This window comes from Scophthalmus maximus, chromosome 3 (genome assembly GCF_022379125.1).
Source record: "Scophthalmus maximus strain ysfricsl-2021 chromosome 3, ASM2237912v1, whole genome shotgun sequence".
In the NCBI taxonomy this organism is placed as follows: Eukaryota; Metazoa; Chordata; class Actinopteri; order Pleuronectiformes; family Scophthalmidae; genus Scophthalmus; species Scophthalmus maximus.
This window is the reverse complement of record NC_061517.1, coordinates 8,218,768-8,242,606: the sequence shown is the minus strand read 5'-3', so window position 1 is coordinate 8,242,606 and position 23,839 is coordinate 8,218,768. Positions and strand designations below refer to the sequence as shown.

Genomic DNA, 23,839 nt, shown 5'->3' with positions numbered 1-23,839 from the left:
AACCAAGTATCAACCCACCTTGAAGTGTCCCATTGGTTTGTGAACAGCCGTTTTAAGCCAATCTGTTTTGTTTTTAAAACAGAAGTATTTGCAAGGGGCCTGACTGACAGCTGAAGACACGCCCACCTACACCTGTGACCTGTACCGATTGGACGTTACTAGCTGTCAATAACACTATACGAGGCCCAATGCATACAGTGTTTTATGGTGTATTTGACTCTCAATGGGACCATCATTTTACTAAATGAACTTCATGCTGATGCTATTGAAGATGGCAAAATGGAAAATTTTGAGTAGAGTCATTTTCTCATTGACTTCGACAGAAACAACCAGTGGAGTCGCCCTCTGCTGGGCATTTCAGAGAATACACGGTTCAGGCACTTCCCCCTTAGCTTTACATTATGGACCCAGAGTCTACGTCCATCTTTTTATATACATTATATAATCTGTACTATATGACTGAAAGACCCCCCCCCCCACCACCACCTTCTCGATCCGCCACTGGTCCCAGTTTGGGTCCCGAGTAAGCATGGCCGGTATCTGCGCATGTGCACATCCCGGTGTCCGGTGTCAGACTGTGAGCAGCTGTCGAGACCATGAACGGTAGAACCGTGACAGTAAAGACAACACACCCAGAATAACCGAGCCGAGCCGGGCCGGTGCAGACCCGGAACACACGGTACAGAGGCAGCACAGGCCAGGCCGGATACCGTGGGAGAGCCGCCGACCTGCAGCTGCAGCTGGAGCTAACGGAGCCGACCGGGGGTAACGGGGCCAAGGGACAGGCCACTGGCTCATGTTCACCACGCTGTCCCGCACTCAGCCGTCGGGTTCCGACTCGGGCTAGTTCGTCGACCTGCTGAACCAGCTGCAGCCGGACTGGCTCCGGGCTTCACCGGGTTTTGCTGGAGTGCAGCTGACCGAAGCTGAAGTGTCGGAGAGTGTCGTCAGAGAATAATCGCTGCGGGCCGGGCTCGGTCGGAGGACCGGGGGCCACGATGTTGATAGGTGAGTGGTTCTGACCCGGATCGGTGTCCGACAGTCAGTGGTGTCGGTGCAGGCTGTTTCTGACCGAGCGACATGGACTCTGCTAAGCTAGTTAGCATTAGCTAACGGTACCAGGCTGTAACTGCTGCTGTCACACACACACACACACACACACACACAGTTTGTCTTACCTCATTACCAGACTCCGTTTAAAAAACGTGGTATTTAAGGTTTCTACTGATCCTTCTGCTGGAGTTTGATTCATTTGTGTTCATTTGTGAGAAGTGAAGGTTGTGTGTGTGTGTGTGTGTGTGTGTGGCTGCTCACTGTTGGATTTTACAGTGACATGTAATCTAAAATCAGTGTCTGTTGATATTCCTGCAGATGTGTAAGTGTGTTAATACAGAAGTGTAAAGGGGTTAACTCATAGATCAGGATATAGTTATAATATTGATTCACAAATATTGATACTATTCATAGTTATATTTGTTTTACTATATAAATATGTATGATATTCACAAATTTAATATAGTATTGAACAATACTGGGTTTTTTTTTATGGAGTTTGGTGTGCGATTGAAGCTATCAGAAAAACTGAAGTGTGACATCACTGACTGACGTTCTGATGTTCCTCCTCTCAGCGGCGGTTAGTGCTGGAACCGGAAACTCTGCTGCCACCGGAAAGAAACAACGACGCAGGGGCAAGAAGCACCGGAGAGTCCGAACAGATGAGAGCCGGTGAGAACACACACACACACACACACACACACACACACACACACACACACACACACACACACACACACACACACACACACACACACACACACACACACACACACACACACACACACACAGACAGACAGACAGACAGACAGACAGACAGACAGACAGACAGACACAACAATACATAAAGAGACAAAGAGAGAGAGACACACACACCCACACACCCACCCACACACACACACACACAGACGGAAAGATACACACACTATCATCAGTCAATGGATTTCAATGCAGTTGAGACAAACCTTAATAATGTCCATGACTCAGAGAAGAGCAGCTGTGTGTGTGTGTGTGTGTGTGTGTGTGTGTGTGTGTGTGTGTGTGTGTGTGTGTGGGATCATGATTCAGTCTCTGGGTCTATTATTGGAGCTGACTCTTTTAGGCCGAGCACCAAACCTGTTTCTGTCAGCAGGACATGTGTTAGCTTAGCACTTACGACAATGAGTGGGAGCAGAGGGAAACAGTTAGCCTTTCTTGGCACAATGACTGGAAACTTTGTTGCTTCTGTGGTTCATTCCTCTTCCTCCGTACATCAGCATATGATCTTGTTTTTCAGGTCTGATGACCTTCAGAGTGCGATTCCTGACAGCAGCCGATCCCCACCACCACTACATAATCCAGACCCCACCACATCATCACATCACCATGAAACCATCTCAGCAACCCCCACACACACAAACAACCCCACCACTCACCCCCAGAGTGTCCCCCAACCCCCCCCACCACCTCTGCAGACCTCATCCCTGGTCCTGCCTGAGACTCCCCCACTCGTCCCAGTAATCACCCCCCACACAGCCCCGGTGACTCCACAGATCTTCACCCAGTCACCTCCTGCCACAGCTCAGAGCCTGCTCCACAGACCCAGCCGATCACCATCAACCCCAAAGCAAAATATTGCCCTGAACTCTTCCAGATCACCTCACAGAACTCTTCAGAATCCCTCTGAATCACCGGCAACCTTACCCCCGGATGTTACCCACCCTGCCCCTAAATCACTGTCGGTATCTGCCCCGCATCCTCCCAAAGCCCCCTCTACCCCTCCGTTAAGCCCCTCCAACACTGACCCCTTTCTACTGACCTCAGTGACCTTCACCTCCAGTGTCTCCTCCCACCTCTACCCGCCCCTCTGCTCCTCCTCCGCGTCCTTCCTCAGCTCCCTCGACTCTCTGGGCCCTCCCATTGGTCTGGCTCCTTCGATGTCATCAGCACATCATCAACTGACCACACCCCCTCCAACGTTAACCACACCCCCTCCAGCGTTATCCCCGTCCCCTGTCCAGCTGTTGGGCTCAGATGATGAGGAGCAGGAGGACCCGTCAGATTACTGCAAAGGTGAGACGACGCAAAGCTCGCCTTCATTTTATACTTAAGACAAAGATGAAAATTCTGTGCCAATCACTGATATGAATTTTTTTTGTGTGAACAATAACAATCTTTGTCGTAAAAAAGCCCACTCTTTCGTTCACTTTGACTCTTTCTTTGATTTATTCATTAATTAGAGACGCCGCATCTCTAACATCTGCTCTGTCTGTGGTTCAGGTGGCTACTACCCGGTGAAGATCGGTGACCTGTTCAACGGGAGGTATCACGTGGTCAGAAAACTGGGCTGGGGACATTTCTCTACCGTCTGGCTCTGCTGGGATCTGCAGTACGACACACGTTACACTCATGAAACTTACACGTGTTTCTGTGAAAATTGTTATGACTTCACACACAGACACTCTCTGACTTCTCCTCTGTCTGCTCAGGAAGAAGCGTTTTGTGGCATTGAAGGTTGTAAAGAGTGCTTCGCATTACACCGAGACGGCTCTGGACGAAATCAAACTGCTGAGATGTGTGAGTCTCAGACACACATTTATATATATATATATATATATATACACATACACACACACACACACACACACACACACACACACACACACACACACACCCACACCTTGTGGTCCTGGTAGACAGTGTCTTTGTGTCTCCAGGTGAGGGACAGTGACCCCTCTGACCCCTACCGAGAAACAATCGTCCAACTCATTGATGACTTCAAGATCTCTGGAGTCAACGGAGTCCGTATCCTTCACCTGACTGTCTGTACCTGTTTGTCTGTCTCTCTGTATCTTTCTATCTGTCACTCTGTTTGTTTGTCAGTCAACCCTAACCCCTCTCTCAGATGTCCGTCTGTCCGTCTGTCTGTCTGTCTGTCTGTCAGTAAGTCATCCCTTCTCTCATTCAGTTAACCCTAACCTTTCTCTCAGATGTCTGTATGGTTCTGGAGGTTTTGGGTCATCAGCTGTTAAAGTGGATCATCAAGTCAAACTACATGGGACTTCCCATGGTCTGTGTCAAGACCATCCTGAGACAGGTAATAGTGACTCAGACTGTCTCAACAGTGACTCGTTGACAGCGATTCATCAGTGACTTGATTATGACCCAGCTCCATCTCATCTTGCAGGTGCTCCAGGGTCTGGACTACCTGCACACCAAGTGTAAGATCATCCACACAGACATCAAACCAGAGAACATCTTATTGGACGTTGACGAGGTTTACATCAGAAGGCTGGCAGCGGAAGCCACGGTCTGGCAGAGAGCTGGAGCCCCGCCCCCCTCAGGATCATCAGGTGAGCAGCAGTGATGTTATTGGTCAGATAGAAATGACAGACAAACCGTTGAGTGATATAATCTGTTTATACCTGTTCTGTTTCTTCAGCTTGTTAAGACAGAAAACATTTAGGAGTGACTAAAACTGAAGCAAGTCACAGTCAAAACACCCACATCATAGAGATGAGTCTGAGTCAAAACCCTTATGCCCACATCACTGAGATGAGTTTGAGTGAAACTGAGAGGAGTCTGAGTCAAAATGCACTAGCCACATCACAGACACAAGTCTGAGTCAAACAACGACGAGTCAGAGTCAATACACCCACATCCCTGAGATGAGTCCAAACAGCAGAGTTACTGGGAGCTGTGTTTCCACTGTGTTCAGGGAGACCTGTCTGTCTCTCTGTTAGTCCTCTTCTGTCTTTTATTTCTTCCATCTTTCCTTCCTGTTGTTTCTGATAGTTTTTTTTTACCGGTGTCTCTCTCTCTCTCTCTTCCTGTCTGTCTGTTACCTGTCTGTCTTTTATTCCTCTGCTGTATTTAATTGCTTTCGTCTTTCTTTCCTGTTGTTGTTTCTGATGTTTTCTACCTCTCTCTCTCTCTCTCTCTCTCTCTCTCTCTCTCTCTCTCTCTCTCTCTCTCTCTCTCTCTCTCTCTCTCTCTCTCTCTCCCCTCTCTCTCTCTCTCTCTCTCTCTCTCTCTCTCTCTCTCTCTCTCTCTCTCTCTCTACCTGTCTGTCTCTGTGTGTCTATCTCTCAGTCAGCACGGCTCCCAGGGATCTGCAGGTAAGAGTCCAGGTGTGATGTTTGCTATCTTCCCATTGGTTACTGTTGTTTCTATGTAACTGCAGTAAAGAGCAGCTGATTGGATGAAACAGTTGAACGTGAAAAATTAGCCAGTAGTTGCACGACCCCTCCAACCCATCCTTCCTCCAAACCCCCTCCCTCCATCCAACCTCCAAACCCCTAACGCCAACACCCCTTTAGAAGAGAGACAAGCAACAAACCTGTGTGTGTGTGTGTGTGTGTGTGTGTGTGTGTGTGTGTGTGTGTGTGTGTGTGTGTGTGTGTGTGTGTGTGTGTGTGTGTGTGTGTGTGTGTGTGTGTGTGTGTGTGTGTGTGTGTGTGTGTGTGTGTGTGTGTGTGTGTGTGCGCACGCGTGTGTGTAGGCTGGTAAGTTGTCTAAGAACAAGAAGAAGAAGTTGAAGAGAAAAGCGAAGCGTCAGGAGAAACTGTTGGAAGAGAGGCTGGTGGATATACAGGTAATACACAATAATGTACATAATAATACAGTAAGGTGGGTTGGTCAAATACAGACATGGCAGATAATGTTGGACGAAACACACAGATGCAGCCAGGCTGGCAGATCAAAGTTAAGTGGGGAAACCTTGGTTGCAATGATGCACCTTAAACTTTAGGTGCCACCTGAAGAAGAAGACTACAGCAGTACCACTCTATAGTATTGTTGTTTCTGTAGTACTACATCAACACTAATGTACACAGTAGTGTACTACAGTACCACTACTGTAGTACTACTATTGTAACAGTACTGCTGCTGCTACTACAGCCTGTACATTTACCACTGCCATTACTCACTACTGCTGTTATTGCTGAGCTGCAGCCAATAAGAACAAGCTCCCTTCTAAATAAGAGTCCACTTTCTCCTGTGTCTGCAGAAGATGGACGAGGAGGAGGAAGATGGTGTACAGAAACATGAGGACACACACAGTGACTGTGAGTACACACTGATACATGCACACTGATTACCACACTTTGTGTACTTTACTTAATATAAACTGTATATGCACTTTGCAGTATTAGCTACACACAGTACTACAGTTACTGTCAGTACTTTAGTTCAGTTCAATTTTATTTGTATAGCGCCAAATCACAACATATGTTATCTGAAGGCATTGAACACAGTGAGGTGGAGACCTAACAATATTACAGATGAATACAACTGTTTCCACAATGATCAAGCACTTGGTGACAGTGGAAAGAACATTTTAACAGGAAGAAACCTCCAACTCAGTTGGCGGCGGCCATCTGCCTCAACCTGTGGGGGTGAGAGGATAGAAATGGGGTAGACTGTTTGTAATTGTCTTTTTTTTTTCAGGCTCTCCGGTCGTAAATGGCAACTACACCTGCTCTACAGCTGATAGTAAAATCCTAAAAAGTCCTGAGTCCACCTGCTCCTGGTTGGACGACAGGTGTAATGGCCATGACCCTGGTCGTTTCTCCAGCCCCGCCTCTGGCCTCTCAGGTTTCTCGAGCTCTGTGTTGTCAGCGACGTCTGAGTCAGCACTTTCTACCCAGTCAGGATATTCGAGTGGACGAGACGGTCAGAATACACACACACGGACACACGGACACACACACACACACACACACACACACACACACACACACACACACACACACACACACACACACACACACACACACACACACACACACACACACACAATCGCCTCACACACACCTGTCCCTCTTTGTCTTCAGTGTTCACTGCGTCAGATTTCGTCCTCAGTCCTCTGGATCCTCAGAACGCAGACAGACTGAAAGTGAAGATTGCTGATCTGGGAAATGCATGCTGGGTGGTGAGACAGCTCCTTCTCATCTTCCTGCTTCCTGTGGGTGTCCTATTTAGACCAATCAGACAGCTCCTCTCTCTGTCTCTGTCTTTTTGTTTCTCATCCAGCACAAACACTTCACAGACGACATTCAGACCAGACAGTACCGAGCTCTGGAGGTACTGATTGGAGCAGAGTACGGAACAGCTGCTGACATCTGGAGCACTGCCTGCATGGTATGTACACACACGCACACGCACGCACGCGCACGCACACACACACAGTAGTCGTTTTTCCTCAGTGTGGTCCATGTTTTATTGTAGAAAATGCTCCTACCAGCAAAAACACACTAGTGCAGTGTTCTCCGGGTCAAAACACTGACTTTCATTGTCACATTCTAAATATACAAACACAGTATCCACCTACTTCTCATTGAAATGAGGTAGTAACCTGACATTATTAACCCCTACAAATAAGTCCAGAAATCTCTGTCTGTCTGACTGTATGTGACTCGCCTATCTTGAGAACCATACATCTTATCTGGAATAACTTCTTTAATCGGGACGTGACCTTTAATGATTCAATTTCAAGCTGATGAAATCTTCTATATTAGAAGACAGAATAGGTTGTTCCAACTGGCCAAACCTGAAACTGCACTAACTACTCTTTTTACTACCACAAATTGATCAGCATATTGTGTTGTTGATTTTCATGTTTCAGGCCTTTGAGTTGGCGACAGGAGATTATCTTTTTGAACCTCATTCAGGAGAAGATTACACCCGAGACGAAGGTAACCCCCCCCCACACACACACACACCCACACACAGTACGAACACTCTTGCACAATTCTTCACTGTGTAGTTCTTTATTACTTGTGCAGTATGAAGTGTTTGATGTGCTGTATAATGTGCTTGATTACCTGTATAGTTTATAGTAATCCATTCATCTGACTACTCAGATCACATCGCTCACATCATCGAGCTGCTCGGCCCAGTCCCTCTACCCTTCGCTCTGTCTGGCAGGTACTCCAGAGAGTACTTCAACAGGAAAGGTGAGACCACCTCCTACCTGCTATGTGATTGGCTGCTTGTTGGCCAAATGCACCTTGGGAGTTGTAGTTGACTTCTCTCCCTCAGTTTTCATATCTATAGGTTTATCTGTCTCCGACTGAACCAGCAGAGTTACTTGTGCTGTCACAGTTTATCTCACATCTGTCTCACCTCTCTATGTGTACCTGTCTCAGGTGACCTGCGGCACATCTCCAGTCTGAAGCCCTGGGCGCTGTTTGACGTCCTGTTGGAGAAGTACGAGTGGCCGTTGGACCAGGCGGCTCAATTCAGTGACTTCCTGTGCACCATGTTGGAGCTGCAGCCTGAACGCAGAGCGACGGCGGCGCAGTGTCTGCAGCATGCATGGCTGCAGACATGAACACACGAACGAACGAACGAACGAACGAACGAACACACACACACACACACACACACACACACACACACACACACACACACACACACACACACACACACACACACACACACACACACACACACACACACACACACACACACACACACACACACACACACACACACAGCTGTTCACTGTCGTTTTAAACAAACTGGAGGAAAACGTTTGTTGGGAACTATTTACAGCTGTTTAACAGCTTCCAAATCCCCTGGATTGCCCCTTGTTGGCTGGCTGCAGTATCTGTTGTATACCTTGCCCCCTCCATGTAAGCAGATTTGGGACATGGACCAGACTAAAAATATCAAAGTACAAGTTAAACAGAGGAGGAGCTCCGAAGGACGCCCGTGCTTAGACATAATCTGGTAGCTCCTCCCACCATCGAGGAACCACAGCAGTCTGGACTGTGACAGTTCGTGGGGATGGAAACACCAGACACCATTCCTCAGAGGGAACAGAGCGGTGGGGGGGACGGACGGTGGGGTCTCCTCCCCACTGATCTTTGACCCCTATCAGGTCAGCACAGTGACTGTTGTCAGATTTTACATTACAATGAACTGATCAATGATTCAATAAATGAAATAGGATTCACCTCGAAGTTTCTACTGATTCTACACATTTCTGATCATTTGATCTCTATAGACTTCTGTTGAATTCTGCTGATGTTTTACAGATTTCTGTTCAATTCTACGTATTTGTTTCTACTAATTTGTCGATTATTGCTTATTTTTTAGTTTTAATCTATTCCTCTTTAGAAAAGGTTTGTCATTTTACTGAATCTCCTGATTGTCTGCTGAATTCTTTCATTTTCTACTGATTTGAGTCTGACTGTATGAATATAATTATTGGTTGTTGATCAAGGACTTTTGAGTCTCCTGAACCTCCTTGATGATGAACTCTAGGTTTTGACGAGCACACTGTAGCTTCCTCTCACTGACTTTGACAGTATTGATCACTGTAGCTGAAACTGAATTGGTCTGAGATGACCTCTGACCTCTCCACGTCTTTCTATGTTCATATAAGCAATAGTGCCTTGAAAGGAACCTTGGCCCCTCTCCCTCCATTTCACAGTGACACCGGTGTCGTGTGTCTTCTGTGTGAAAAGTTTCTGTGAAAATAAAGATTCATGAAAGGTTGTCTGAGCAGTTTCCTGACCTTTGACCCTCAGCTGCGGGCTGGTCAATCAGCAGAGCTGCAACAGTTAGCTGACTGGTTAAATGACGGACAATTAAATTGTAACTATTTTACTAATCGATCAGGGTTAAGGTAAATGATTCGTGTTTCACTGTTTAATATTAGACTGAAAACAAAACATTTGACATTTAATGTTTTTAAAGCCAAATGATCAAAGTATTGATTAAAGATTCATGAGATTTGGAAAAACTGATCTAAAAAACAGTTAATTTATAAACTGACATTTTTATGACTTTTTTTGTCTTACTTTAGGATACAATATGATGTTATGGTGAAGTGTGGTTGTTTGATGACATCACACAGGAAGCTGCATGTTGAACAGGTCTAATTTAAAAAAAACATAATCATCTGCTCCTCCCCCGTCATCTGTCCTCTGTCTCTGCGGGTCGCTCAGACAAGGAGCAGCAGACTGGCGAGACGTCCTCATGTATGGAGGAGCTGATGGAAGCCTCAAGCGTCAGACACGCTGTCATCCTGAAGGTTAAAGGTCAGCTGCTCCAGACTGAGGTCAACAGTTCATACTGCTCTTCATCATCCTCTTCACTTCTTCTTCCTGACCACTGTCCAGCCGTCCTCTTCGTCCTGAGGAGGAGGCGGAGGCGGGTGTGTCCTGCTGACTGATGGTGTGGACGAGTCACACTCCATTACCTGGAGACAGACACTTCTCTTTAATAATCAGGCAACAAAACAGGGTGGTCAGGGTTTATCCATGATAGATTGATATACATTTTGTTCATTATCTTCTTCCCCACCACAGCTTCAAAAGTCTGTGTATGTGTGTATAAGACAGACGAGAAGTACCTGTGTTTCATCCTCATCACTTTCTTCATCAGACTCCTTGGGCGGAGCTGTGACCTTTGACCTCTGACTCTTCTTCTGTGTCAGTGTGTTGATGGTGTGTTGGAGCTGCTGTAGTGCCCCCTGCTTCCACTGACTGAACAACTGCAGCAGACTGAATGACACCTGCAGATAGACAGTGAGCAGAGGTAACACCTTCACTTGAAGTCACACTGTGTGTGTGTGTGTGTGTGTGTGTGTGTGTGTGTGTGTACCTGGGGTAAACTCCCATCATCCACCACTGTGTCAAACTCCTGATCCATCAGTTCAGCAATGAAATCCTCCACTTCACACTGCTGCAGGTCAGCTACACACACACACACACACACACACACACACACACACACCATATTATGCTCAGTGACGCTGACAAATCACACGTAGGTTAGCTGACAGGCTAGCATGGTTACCTACCATTGTCATGGAAATACTGCTGAACAACATCCACCATCCAATCAGCTTTCTGCTGCCCGTACACGCCCCCAAACCCGTTATCGACCGAGATCTGATGTTACACAGGTCAAAGAGAAAGGCAGGTCAGAGAGACACAGGTTAGAGACGACCTGTTTATTGAAAGTAAGGTGAAGCTCGATTCAGTACGCATTATCTCGAAACGGAATCAGTTGTCGTTGCCGTTGACGTCATTATCTGACCCCTCCCCCATACTCTCTATAGATAGATGGACGGACATCAAACCAGCTTCAGTGACAATAACATGCTGCCGCCACAAGAGGGCGTACATTTAAAATGGATGTAAACACAGATCCTTAGTGAGATGGAACTGCTCTGAGATAAGATGGAAGGAGAGATATCATTGAACAGAATCTATTTTAGGCTTTTGCCTGAACACACCCTGTAACACGGCCTGTATGACGCCGACAGGCTCCTAAAACCACCAAGCTTTTGGCTTCGGTCCCTGAACACTGTCACGTCGTCTGTACGAAGCTAACAGGCTGCTACACATGCAGCTGTTAATAACTTTGGCCCGCCTGAGCCGCAGAGACCGTCTGTCTCACTGCTGTCACCTGTCTGTCTGTCTCACTGCGGTCACCTGTCTGTCTCTCGGGGACACTCACCTGTAGGACGGGCCAGGTGTGAAGAACCGCTCTCACTCCTTCTGTGAAGAGCTCACGTGAAGCTGCGGAGGCCGCCATGTTGAATGTGGCAGACTTAAACAGTTGAGTGAAGAAACAAGGATGAGCGGATCAGGCGGAACAAGTCGATCCCGATGATCTGGACCTGATCTGATTCAGGAGCATCTGGACTGAAGGAGACTGCGCGGACAATGGGCTTTTATATGAAATCAACTTTATTTATAATAGAAGATACGGCCAAAGTTCAAGTAACGTTTCCTGTTTGAAGTAGAATCACGCCACCTAAAACTATATATTTTCAATAGGCGACATTAAAACATTAGTTAATCACAGGACCATACAACAAAATAAAATAAATCAAATGTACATGAGAAAATAATATAGTGACGCAAGTAAAATATAAGAAAAAAAGTTGATACATAAAGACGACAATTTAAAAAGAAGATGAACTGAAGAAAAAGAAAATGATTTTCAGACAAGTATATGGAGTTACCTTTTCATGTATTTGTTAAAAAGAGGAATCCATTCTTTTATTTTCATTCCATTTTTGGGGGATTGACAAAACATTAATATATGTATGAAGAGTTCAATATAATCATTCTTAAACATGACTTCCAACTGGACAGATGTGAAGAAAAAAATCAGCATTTATATATTTGGAGGTTACACAATCATGAGAGGATTTACATCAGTTCAGGATGATGTCCCCAAAATAAATTTGTTGTTCTGATCTCTCTATATTTACATCTTTCAGTCCTGGTACAACTACGAGGTTGCTGCGCTGTGAATGTGGTTGCAGCATGGAATTGTGGGAAAGCATCATCTCCTATCCTTTGGTAAAGGATGGTCCAGTGTTTCCTATGCTAAAGGAGATAGGACAGGAAGAATTGAAGCCTCTTTCCTCAGCCCTTATCACGGTTGCCGCTGAAATACTTCAGCTCATTTCACTCAGTCTGGAAACTTCCTGAGAAAAACAGACGACTCCCTCACAGACCGGGTCCACATCCAGAGACGGAGACCAGGGTTCAGGTCCTGAGAAAAACAGACTGTACCACCACCGACAGAGAGGGGAGGGGTCTGATGTCACCGAGGGTATGTCAGCTTTAACTCTGGTTGAGTGGAAATGTTTCCGATCAGTCACATCTGGATCTGACTCCAGAGCTGCAGTAGAACTTTGACTAATAACGGATTGAGTATTTAGATCTATTCTACTATTATTGTTATTACTGCTATTATCAACAGGTACTGCTGTTATTCTTAATGGCATCTATTATAATCATATCACAATAACAATCAGTCTGACAGTGTCCAGTGATTATAAAAACTAGATACTTTCATTTAGTCAATAATTTATAAATCTCATTGAAAGGAATCAGTCATAAAATTAACTTTACTGAGAGATACTGCAACAAACCAGGACTGTCCAAATACTTTTGTCCACGTGGTATTGAGTGATGTGATGATTTTTTACAGACAAAAAATTTACGGTGGAATTCTGCTACTCTGCCGACATGCCTCTGAGCAGGGCAACAGAAACAACATGACCCTTTTATTGTGAAAAGACACCTCTCCTTGTTTGCCTCATTCCTTCCAGAATAAAGCTAAAATGAATATTTTAAATATAGTGTTCATCACAATGATGTCATTCATCAGCTGACTCCAAGAATCATTTTGTCGTCATCGTCATTTTATTCAGTGGGTTGTAATCTGCACATTCACCACTAGATGCTAGCAAATCCTGAGGACTTAATTAGCAGTTGATGAAATTAAATAATCAGTTTTTACTTTACCACTTGTTCCAGAACAGCTGTTTAATGAATATAAAAGTTTCCAGAATAAAAAACCTGAAACTTTATCAACAAGTTGCGATCAAACCACTCACGAGCCAAATCAGAGTCTGAACCTGTGGAGGGAAAAATCTGAAGGATCATTAATAATAGGAATGATAATAACGATAATAATAATGTCAGTTGTATGTCAGTGTGTGTGTGTGTGTGTGTGTGTGTCAATACCTGTAGATTGTGTTACTGACTTCTGTCAGGTTCAATCTTCGTTTCTCCGTTTTGTTTCTGAGACAAGCTGGCAACCTCGACGACAGCCTGCAACATAGCAAAACTGCAACTGTTAGGCAACACAGCAACACATCCACCGTCAGGCGAGCCAGGAAATAGTGAACACCTTGAAGCTTTTCTTTCTCTTCTGTACGTTCTGCTCAGGTTGGAAAATTATGACGTAAACCTTCGGCATGTAGAGCATCCCAAGAGAGACGGACGCACTGAGAGACATGGACACGGTCAGAGTCATCGTCTGGATAAACATCTGGAGAGACAGAGACAATATAAACATCTGGAGAGACCATATTGACACAGCGGCCATTTTCCTGTGACGTCACATTGAGGGTGTGAAGCTGAAACGCCGTTATGGGCAGAATAATGTCGCCCTGCTGTGATCCAGGTTTATAAGTCGTATTTCACTGCTTCCTGTCTGATCAGCTACTGAAGAGACTATGGACATCAGACCATATTTGATAAGGATGCTAAGGGATTTGCTAAGGCCTTTTTTTTTATAAACTAACATCTGTGAAACTTGTGAGAGGATGTCACAGAGACATGAGAGGTGGTTTGATGTCAATAAATTCATAAATGAGGGAGCGATTGTAAATTCACGTGGAGCTAATGGAGAAAACTGACGAAAAATGAATGAAAATGACATCACCCCGGAATATCTAGCTGGTATAGTTTTTACCTCCCGCAACAGCTTGGTGACATCTTACCTTCTCGGTGGACTGGGCAGTACCAAAGAAAATGGGTACGAAGGCGAGCCAAACGATACAGGTGGTGTACATCGTGAAACCGATCGGCTTTGCCTCATTAAACGTCTCTGGGACACCTCGACTCTTCACTGCATACACGGTACATGTCACCTGGCAACAGAAATGCAACATGTTACCATGCCACAAGAATAAAAGAGGTTACTTAGCAACATGGCCAGTACAGTCTCCTGTTCCTTGTTCGGGTGGGGGGTCCAAAACCTGAATTTATAATAACAGGTCAATGTGGGATCAATACGTTACCATGAGCACGATGCTGTAGCTGAGGCAGCAGATTATTGACAGGTCAGACATGTCGCACTTCAGGATGCCGCGGGCGAGGTCAGGGTTCGGGGGTCGGAGCTCCTCGTAGTCGATGATGGTGTGAGGGGGGATGACGGCAAACCATACAAAAACACCGAGGACCTGTAACACACACACACAAACACACAAATCTGTGTCAAGTGACAAGCTGCTGCCGTCAGTGACAGGAGATCATGTGACACCCGTGCTCTCACCTGCACGGAGATGAGGATGAAGGTGATGATGAGCTGGGAGCTGGGGCTGATGAATTTGGGTGGGGTCACCGACCTCTTGCCCTGTTCGAAGATGCGGTAGATGCGGTTGGTTTTCGTCAACATGGCGGAGTAAGTGATGGCCATGCCAAGGCCCAACAGGAGGCGCCGGAATGCACAAACTACCACACCTGGCTCCGCAATCATCAGGAAGGTGATCAGGTAGATCAGGAAGATACCTGTCAATAGTATATACGTGTCAGTAGTACCTGTTCAGCATAAACCTGTCTGTAGTACTGGTCTGTAGTACTCACCTGTCAGAAGCACGTAGCTGAGCTCCCTCCCTGACGCCTTGACAATGGGTGTGTCGTTGAAGCGGATGAAGGTGATGACCACGCTGCTCGTTGCTAGGATACCCAGCATGGCGATAGAGGTGGGGACAAGAGCCCAGGGTGAATTCCACTCCAGTTTGATGATTGGGGTAGGACGACAGGTGGTTCTGTTGGGGGCAGGGCGCATGTCTGATGGACAGGTCTCACAAGTAAACTCATCCAGCTGGTACTGGTACCCATCACAGAGCTGCAGACAGGTCACAGAGAGAGACAGACAAGTCAGAGAGACAGGTCAGAGAGAGACAGACAAGTCAGAGAGAAAGGTCAGAGAGAGAGACAGTTCTACAGGGCAAATATTGGAGCAATATTATTTGTGTGTGTGATGATTTGTGTGAGTCTATCTCAATCCATGTGTGCGTAATCAGACGTGTCTGTACACGAATATGCAAATGCATGTATAGATCTGTGAATGTGTAGATAAATGCATAGATATTAATGGCTGGGAGTCTCATGAATGGATGGAATTACAGGATGGCCTGTAATTTTTTTACTTCTGTATTCAGACATAACTGAAGTCATTGTACTTGAACATTACAGAAAGTAGAGACAGACAGTAAAGACAGTAGAGCCAGGCGTTACCTCACAGTGCCAGCAGCAGGGGACACCCTTCACCATCTTCTTTCTCTCTCCTGGTTCACACGGAAAACTACAGACGGAGTCAGGAACTGATTTATCTCCTCCGGACCACTGCATGTCCTCCAGCTGTCCCCAAGACAGAAATACACGTCAGAGCGAGAGAGACATGTAAGAGAGTGAGGTCAGAGAAAGAGAGAGAGAGGTCAGAGACAGAAAGACAGGTGGACAGAAAGACAGTATCTTAGACAGCAGATGTTATTTCATGTGTCTTGTTTCATCCAATCATCCTACATTGAGTCTCAGGTTGTTGGTCCACTGGCCAATGACACGGTATCCAGGATGGCTGTGATTGGTCATCTGAAACTGGAAGATGTCGTAGCGACCAGGAGCGTCTCCGTTCTCATTGAACAAGACACTGGTACCTGCACTTCCTGTTGGACAGAGAGAGAGGAGGAGAGGAACAGAGACAGACAGGATGAGGGACAGACAGACAGACAGAGAGTATGTTTTTATTTTCTTACCGTTGATGTTGATGGCTCTGATGTAAGTTTTTTTTCTCACCGTTGAAGTTGACAGCTCTGATGAAGTCAAGGAGTGAGCGTCCCTCCACCGGGTCCATGTGGCTGCAAACCCCGGCCTGGCTGGGACATAGATTCAGATGCATGCTGTGCAGAGCGTGAGCCACGGCATAAACTGCATCGATCACAAACTGCACCTTCCCTTCCTGCTCATAGGACGAGTCCTGACCAATCCTCTCCTCACCTACAGTGACACATGCCAGGTCAGATGAAGTCATAATCACATGTAGATGTGACCCAGGCCCCCGCCCCCATAGGTGAGGCCTCACCTGTACACTTCTTCTTGTCAGGGTCCAGTTTGACTCCAGGTCGGGTCAGTTTACACCTAAAGTCGTCCTCCCAAAACTCATTGAACCAGATGTTCCTGCGATTGTTCTCCAGAGAACGAGACATGAAGTATTGATCGAAGCCTGGTGAAACACACAAACACACACGCACGCACGCACGCACGCACGCACGCACGCACGCACGCACGCACGCACGCACGCACGCACACACACACACACACACGCACACACACACACACACACACACACACTGTAACATAAACCTCTTGAGCCTCAGCAGTTAATGAGAAGTTCTCTTCACTTTGCAGGAAGAGGTAAAACCCTGCTCTCAAGACGTCTTCTGATGGTTACAGCCTCTCTTCCACGGATGCATTCAACTGATCCTTTTCAGTGGAGCTGTTAATAGATCATCTTTATCATCTTTGTGTTGCGTTTTCGTTTTTACCGTCAATTGATGCTCGCTTTGGCAGGATGGTAACGGCGCCTTCGGCAACGTCTTCCAGCTCTGCGATTGGTGAACTTTTTGCCCCCCAGCTGTCCGAGCCCACGAAGCGGAAGTGATCCGTCAGGTTGGCCCGCCTGGCTGCCTCGAGGACACGCCTACAAGGGAGCGAGAGGAGTCATATGACGACACCATTGAAAAGACGTGACCTGGCGATGGCAATGTGACGGCAATTTTTTTTACTTGATGTCATCCTCGTTGGCGAAGATGATGACGCCTCTGGCGTTACTCGTCTCCATCAGGCGTCTAATGATCTTATCGAACTCGCCGGGCGTTGGCTCTCGAGGAATCTTCACCGACTGAGCGATACACACACCCCCTGAGAGACAGGCAGGTTAACAGAGAGGGGGGTAAATCTTCACTGACTGAGCAACCCCTCCCAGAGAGAGAGACAGGTTAACAGAGAGAAAGACTGGTCAGTTAACAGTGCACCTGACAGGGAGAGACAGGTTAATCTTCACCGACTGAGCGATACCCACTCCCCTCCCCCGCCCTGAGAGACAGTGAGGTTACCAGAGAGAGAAGGATTAACAGAGAAAGAGAGAGAGAGAGAGAGAGAGAGAGAGAGAGAGAGAGAGAGAGAGAGAGAGAGAGAGAGAGAGAGACAGGTTAATAGTCCACTTGATAGAGAGAGACAGGTTAATCTTCACTAAGAGACAGACCAGAACAGAACCAGAAACAGGACCCAGACGTACCGGCCTCTCTGGAGATCTGCATGAAGGCTTCAACACCGCTCTCGCCGTAGTTTCCCTCAGACGCCAGCGTGGATACATAGTTCCATCCCAGAGCTTTGACGATGTCCAACATGGCCTGAGCTTGGTACGAGTCCGGAGGAACCACCCGAGAGAAGAAGTCGTAGCGATTATTGTCACTGAGCTCCGGGGCTGTGGACGCATAACTCACCTGAGGGATCTGAGAGACACAATCAATCATCAATCATCAAGAAGACAGAGACGGACAGACAGACAGGTCAATAATCAATAATCCATTATCAATAATCAGAACGAAAAAAAGACACATCAAAGACAGAGGTGGACCTAAAGTGTCAAAGTGTCTCTAGCTCATTTCAGACATGATCTGAAGTCTGGACAAATGTCCGAGTAAGTTGCCCTGGACATTTTCCTGAACTTTTCCTGCCTCCTAGTAAATATCTGAGTGTGAATATAACTGGAAAATGGGTGTTGATGAAAAAAAATCACAAGCTTTGATTGGTCACTTACACCAAAGTTCTATATAAATAAAACCATTTACCATTTATTCAGACACACATACACACACACACACACACACACACACACACACACACACACACACACACACACACGCACACACAGGATTAGTGTTGTGTAACAGCCTCAGTAAAATGAAAAACAATCACATTAACACAAGTGTGTGTGTGTGTGAGTGTGTGTGTGTGTGTGTGTGTGTGTGTGTGTGTGTGTGTGTGTGTGTGTGTGTGTATGTGTGTGTGTGTGTGTGTGTGTGTGTGTGTGTGGCCAGAAGTGATCACAAATCAGATATTGTTGATCAGAGCCTGACAGATTTGTTTGATAAAAATCATCACGTATTAATACAATTTTTACATAAAATTATATTTATTTTCAAAATTCAAGCTCTATATATGTGGTTGCATTATAATATATTTATAATATATATAAATATCGAACCAGATATCGGTATCAGAAATGTCAGATGCTCTAATGGTGAATAGATTCTGCATCTCTGTCCCTCATTGTTTCCCCATTTTTAACAAACCTTTTGTTATAATAGATAAATAGATACATCCAGCTTATCTGACAGTTACAAAGAAAACCAGTTATTAAGAAAAACCTAAAAATATACATACATACATTGAAAAAATATATATAAACTTTAAAATATATACAAGCAAATTTTAGTTAGTGCAAAGGGGGGCTGAAAAAAGCCAGTAACTGACTGTCAGCTCTGTAATGGAAAAATGTATGAAGTTGATGCAGAGAATCAGATGGATGGAGACCATGGATGCGTAACGCAGGAGTATTTATTCAGAAGCTCAAAATTGAGGAGAGTTACACAAATCATAGAATTGTATCCAAAAAAACCTCCCTGTCCCAGTCTTAGCGATGTATTTAACCCTCTCCGAATCACATGCCATTAGCTAAAAGACTGAGTGGCTCCATAGAAACTCTGTCTCTCTGTCTGAATATAATCACACCACAGGGCATCTAAACATATAGCAACTTGTGCTTCTGGCTCCAAAAAGGCGACGTTGCTCAAGAATCAAGATGACACATTCCCTCTTGAACACGTCAACAAGCGGGACAAAAAAAATCCTCAATAAGCTCCTCAACAGTGACAGAATGGAGGTGAGTGTTCAGTCACCATCAGTCTGCTCCTGCTGAGAGGCACTGAGGGGTTTTATTGCCTGGGTCAGTGGAGCAGGACTGATGTTTAGTCCACATTACTACGTTTTTGTTCTAAAATGCATCACTGCTGCTACGTTTACGCCTGCCGTCCACACTACTCTGGGGTTTCTGAGCACTGAAGCTGTAGTATGGACAAGCAAAAGCGGAGACTTGTACCTTAAATACTAGTTCCACCTCGTCGTTGCTCCAACAAAAGATGTACCTGCTCTTACTTTTCACCATTGTTGTTTCTCGTTCGCACTTTTCTGTAACTAAGTAACCGACTGTACCGACTCGCTCTGCTACTATCATGAGTGAATCCAGCATCTGGCCAACCACAGAGCCGGCTTTCCTCAACAGTCTCATCGCGTCTTTCTTCTTAACGCACAGCACCACGTAGAAGAGGACGCTGGCAGCAACAGACTGGTAGAACATGACCGTAAGTTTCCTACAGATATTGAAGGAACCCAGCCCCCTCAGGAAGTACAGCCAGCTTTGCACCTTCCTGTGCAGTGTGTCAGTGTTGGCAGACCAGTCAAGTTTCTTGTTGTCCAGTTGCAGCCCCAGGTATTTATACGTCCTGACCATCTCCACATCCACACTATCAAGACCAGTTGCAGAGAGGGCCTGTTGCAGAGAGGGCCTGGTCCTCAGTTCAGCAGTTCAATGTCCCTAAAGCAGATAGTCTCCTTAACTGTAAAATGTCCCAGATTGCACTTCCCAGTGTTAAAAAGTCCCCCTCCTTTGTTCTTGCCGCTCAGCATGGCGTCCTTGTTTGCTTTCACAGTTTTAAATCCAGGTAAATCAACATTTGCATCAGGTTTTTTTTCTGGTTAGCCACTTTTTTTGTGAGACACAGCACACTACACTCCGGGTAAATTTTCTGGTTCATCACCAGGGCTGCCAATGGAGGAAATTCCCATCACTACCGACAGAATAGATGTCTTGTATATCCACCGCTTAGCAATTGTTACGAGCGCGCACGCACACGTGCACACACACACACACACACACACAGTCATTAAAAGCTTTTATTAGAGTCAGTCACCCAGAAACAAAAACATTAATCCACCGACCAGACTGTCTGTAAACGTGTCTGTAAAACAGACTGTTAAAGCTGGCATAGTAGTCATTTGTTCAGTAACGTGTTTTCTGATATATTATATATGATTAATTTATATATATATATAAGTATAAACGTATAATATATAAATATGTATATGTACATATGTACACTGGGTACCCAGTTTTCTACAGAGCCTTGCTGGTGACGTTGTACCTTAATATGGACCCAGATGTTTTTGATAACTATAGACCCATGAAAAATCTCCCCTTCCTTTCTAAAATCTAGCTGTTACTCACCCGTTTGTTTGAATACTTAAAATATTTAGAGAAGCTCAGAGCACAGAAACCACACTGCTGAATGTTACCAAAGACCTTCTCATGGCCTCAGTCAGTGGACTCTACTTTTTATTTGCTTCCTTTAGCCAACATTACCAGGAAAGCAGCACATAAATGTTCGATGTTACGCGGATGACACACAGCTGTATTTATTTATTCATATTAATGTCCAATATTACGCAGATGACACCCAGCTGTATTTATCTACGAAGCCAGATGAAATTAATCAGGAATTCAATCTTCAGGATTGTCTTAAAGATACAAAGGCCTGGATGACCCGTATGTTCGCTATATACTACCTGTATGTTACCTGTCATGTTACCGTGTTAGCCGTTATGAGTATATTTACAGGCATATTATTACCTCAAACAGGCGCAGGATGTTGGCCACCATGATGGACACGGAGCTGGCCGATGCTCCAATCACTCCCACCACCCTCTCTGGTTTGCGGATGATGGGCGGCTCTCCATTAGAGCACCGGATGTCAGACGTGTCTTTCTGGATCAGTGCCTGGACAAAGGTGAGGGACTGTTCCAGGGCATAGGTGTCTCTGGAGCAGGTGTCCAGGATCCGAGCACCCAGCGTAATGTTGGGCAGCAGATAGGGGTCGCTGTTGATCTGGTCCAGAGCATACAACATGGCTTCCATGCGGTGGATCCCCTTCTCCTTCTTCAGCTCCCCACAGTTTATACCATGCGGGCCACGGGCGTGGATAGGGAACAGCCCCCCCAGTGTGATGTCACCAGGTATCTTAATGGAGTGGGGGTGGAAGTGCTGGTGGGAGGCGCTCACATGGATCACCTGTCCACCAATCCAGAGCCAGAGAGAAAGCATTAGGCGGGGCCACAGGGACAGCTGATGGAGTATTCGTCCAATCCAGAGTGAGACATGGTGATGTTGATGATGAAAGTGGGGGAGGGGAGATCGGGCAGGGCCTGATGATGTCATGCTGAGGTGATGTTCAGCTGAGAGTTTTCATCCTGCTGTGAACACCTGAGGAGACATCAATCAATCGATCAAAGATCAGTCTGATTTCAATGCATCTGGTTGATTTGACACTTTTCTAATGATGATCTGATAATTGATTTTTGGTTCATAGAAAGGTGAGTTAATGAGTTAATAAAAGGTAGAATAACAGAATGTTTAAGTACTAATTATTCAAAATGCGCTCCTTCTGTTTTTACTACTACCTGTAAATTAAAGGTAATTTAAAACCTGTTCTTTCACAAACCAAAAATAATTTACTATAATAAAAACATGTTTAAAATTATGATAATATTAATATGTGATATGTTCTGTCATGTTTTCCTGCTAGTTTAAAAACCGAAGGTGTCCAGACGATGGCTGTTGTGATTTTCCTGCTGCACTAACACTAACACTAATCCCTTTCAGGAGTTATTAGAGCATTAAACAGAGCTGACTTTATTTTCTGACATGTTCCCATTAAAATACCACTCTGTGGTTCATCTCAGAAAGGAGCCGTTTAAAAACAACAGTCCATCTGGGCTGATAAAACAACAGACACGGTAATAGAAGCCTAGACACTGATTAACTATGATGGTTATTAAAATTATTTTTGATCAATGATGAAGAAGCAGAACTCAAATAAAAATGACAAACAAAACCATTGTCTGTCTCAGCTCAAAGACAGAAACCACCAGTGATTGGTCAACAACATACTGACCAACAGATCTTCAACCAATGAAAAAACAGATATTTACTCATCAGTGTAACCCGTAGTAGAACTTTAACCCCTAACCCAGATATTTACTCAAACATATGAAGAAGTCATAGACAGAGACAATCAGAGGAAAACCAGAGATATAAGGACAGACAGGTCAACAGACAGAACGACAGACAAAACGCAGAACGGCAGACGTGTTCTGTCATTCAACATGTCATTATTAATGCCCTCAGACTCAGGTCATGTCACAGAAATGTGTTGTCGATTGATTCTTTTTATCTCATCATGTAAAATTATTTTAAATTCTTCTGTTTTCATCATCGCACTCCACAGCCTCTCTGGGAATGTTTACTCCATGGTGTTGGAAAGGATGCTCCAATCAATTATTGATCTCTGATACAGGAGTAGCAAGGTGGATTCTGGAAATGTGGATTTTGGAAGGCATATGACCATGTCCCCAACTAAATTATTCTTATTCTATTTTATTTTATTATATCTAATCTACCTGGACCCATTCTGTCTTTGGGCCACTGTAATAGCTGGATTATCTATAATAATGAATCTAAAACAATAAAGAATCATTTTAAAAAATGAAAAAAGAAATCGATTAAAATTAATTGAAGGCTGAAACAAGAGTCCTGCGTTCGTTAATTATGACCAATTGACCTAATCTATCGTGATCAATCACGTTTATCAATCATCAATTTCAATCCAAAGTTTTATCAAACTTTCTTTGGTTCGCATCACATTTTCTTCAAATGCTTATATATTATATATACCTTACGTTTAAGGTTGAATTAGTTTGCTTAAATGATTAATTAATTTGATGTTTAGTAAGTTACATTGTGATAAATGTAATGTTTTAAAAGTTGGATCAATTGAATGACGAGCTCATGCATCAGCATCTGGTTTTCCCAACATGAACTGGTTGATACGATTGCTCCTCAGAGCAGGTCTTACCGGAGCAGGGGTTCCGTCTCCTCCCGTCATATCATCATGACTGTCATATCACCGCCCCGTTTCGCTTCAACCACCGTTCCGCCTAGAGCCGCCGGTAAACACCCTGCCTCGTCTCGGTGAGTCCGTTAATGTGAAGCTGCCCCCCCTCCACCAATCAGTGAAGAGCTGTCTCCCTCTTTCTGTCGGTCAGCCTCTCTCCCTCTCTCTCTAATTAAAGCAGCTTGT

General features: G+C 45.1%; 3 protein-coding genes and 1 long non-coding RNA gene across 7 annotated transcripts; 2 read left to right on the top strand and 2 right to left on the bottom strand.

The window, feature by feature from the left end:
- The first annotated feature begins 522 nt into the window (after positions 1-522).
- On the top strand, positions 523-9,537 carry srpk3 (SRSF protein kinase 3). Its single transcript, XM_035645208.2, has 17 exons — positions 523-1,008; positions 1,629-1,725; positions 2,330-3,105; positions 3,313-3,421; positions 3,522-3,609; positions 3,750-3,837; positions 4,023-4,129; positions 4,220-4,385; positions 5,125-5,150; positions 5,534-5,626; positions 6,041-6,098; positions 6,481-6,705; positions 6,867-6,964; positions 7,066-7,173; positions 7,658-7,727; positions 7,896-7,988; positions 8,181-9,537. Exons 1-17 carry the CDS (start codon positions 999-1,001, stop codon positions 8,363-8,365), a joined length of 2,397 nt encoding a protein of 798 aa, XP_035501101.1. The 5' UTR covers positions 523-998; the 3' UTR covers positions 8,366-9,537.
- A 138-nt stretch (positions 9,538-9,675) lies between these two features.
- On the bottom strand, positions 9,676-11,633 carry tsr2 (TSR2 ribosome maturation factor). The gene is made up of 5 exons (XM_035645237.1): positions 11,509-11,633; positions 10,847-10,937; positions 10,648-10,739; positions 10,397-10,558; positions 9,676-10,243 (listed from the first exon to the last, which is right to left on the bottom strand). The coding sequence occupies exons 1-5, from the start codon at positions 11,584-11,586 to the stop codon at positions 10,136-10,138; spliced, it is 531 nt and encodes a 176-aa protein (XP_035501130.1). The 5' UTR covers positions 11,587-11,633; the 3' UTR covers positions 9,676-10,135.
- An 809-nt stretch (positions 11,634-12,442) lies between these two features.
- grm6a (glutamate receptor, metabotropic 6a) lies at positions 12,443-23,768 on the bottom strand. Of its 4 annotated transcripts, none has more exons than XM_035645206.2 (16): positions 23,615-23,768; positions 21,334-21,963; positions 17,881-18,097; positions 17,369-17,504; positions 17,129-17,283; positions 16,666-16,806; positions 16,380-16,580; positions 16,110-16,249; positions 15,822-15,944; positions 15,165-15,429; positions 14,854-15,089; positions 14,600-14,761; positions 14,300-14,449; positions 13,705-13,845; positions 13,539-13,625; positions 12,443-12,572 (listed from the first exon to the last, which is right to left on the bottom strand). In XM_035645206.2, the coding sequence occupies exons 2-15, from the start codon at positions 21,916-21,918 to the stop codon at positions 13,551-13,553; spliced, it is 2,727 nt and encodes a 908-aa protein (XP_035501099.2). In that variant the 5' UTR covers positions 21,919-21,963; positions 23,615-23,768; the 3' UTR covers positions 12,443-12,572; positions 13,539-13,550. The 4 variants fall into 4 exon arrangements, with proteins under 4 accessions (XP_035501099.2, XP_035501098.2, XP_035501097.2 ...); XM_035645205.2 differs by lacking the exon at positions 12,443-12,572 and adding an exon at positions 12,607-13,445; XM_035645204.2 differs by lacking the exon at positions 12,443-12,572 and adding an exon at positions 12,607-13,429.
- Positions 12,482-14,516, top strand: LOC118316937. Its single transcript, XR_004795297.2, has 2 exons — positions 12,482-12,618; positions 13,743-14,516. It is a non-coding gene; the product is annotated as an uncharacterized LOC118316937 (long non-coding RNA).
- Positions 23,769-23,839: the final 71 nt, after the last annotated feature.

Bases quoted from the DNA above. Each gene is read 5' to 3' on its own strand.
- srpk3 (XM_035645208.2), top strand. The intron at 4,386-5,124 runs GTGAGCAGCAGT...TCTATCTCTCAG, and splicing joins GCCCCCCTCAGGATCATCAG to TCAGCACGGCTCCCAGGGAT. The intron at 7,174-7,657 runs GTATGTACACAC...TTCATGTTTCAG, and splicing joins TCTGGAGCACTGCCTGCATG to GCCTTTGAGTTGGCGACAGG.
- tsr2 (XM_035645237.1), bottom strand. From the start codon at position 11,586: ATGGCGGCCTCCGCAGCTTCACGTGAGCTCTTCACAGAAGGAGTGAGA. The intron at 10,740-10,846 runs GTAGGTAACCAT...GTGTGTGTGTAG, and splicing joins GCAGTATTTCCATGACAATG to CTGACCTGCAGCAGTGTGAA. The intron at 10,244-10,396 runs GTACTTCTCGTC...GTCTGTCTCCAG, and splicing joins GTGATGAGGATGAAACACAG to GTAATGGAGTGTGACTCGTC.
- grm6a (XM_035645206.2), bottom strand. From the start codon at position 21,918: ATGACATCATCAGGCCCTGCCCGATCTCCCCTCCCCCACTTTCATCAT. The intron at 15,430-15,821 runs GTAACGCCTGGC...ACCTGTCTGCAG, and splicing joins CCTGCTGCTGGCACTGTGAG to CTCTGTGATGGGTACCAGTA. The intron at 14,762-14,853 runs GTGAGAGCACGG...TGTGTGTTACAG, and splicing joins TCATCCTCATCTCCGTGCAG to GTCCTCGGTGTTTTTGTATG.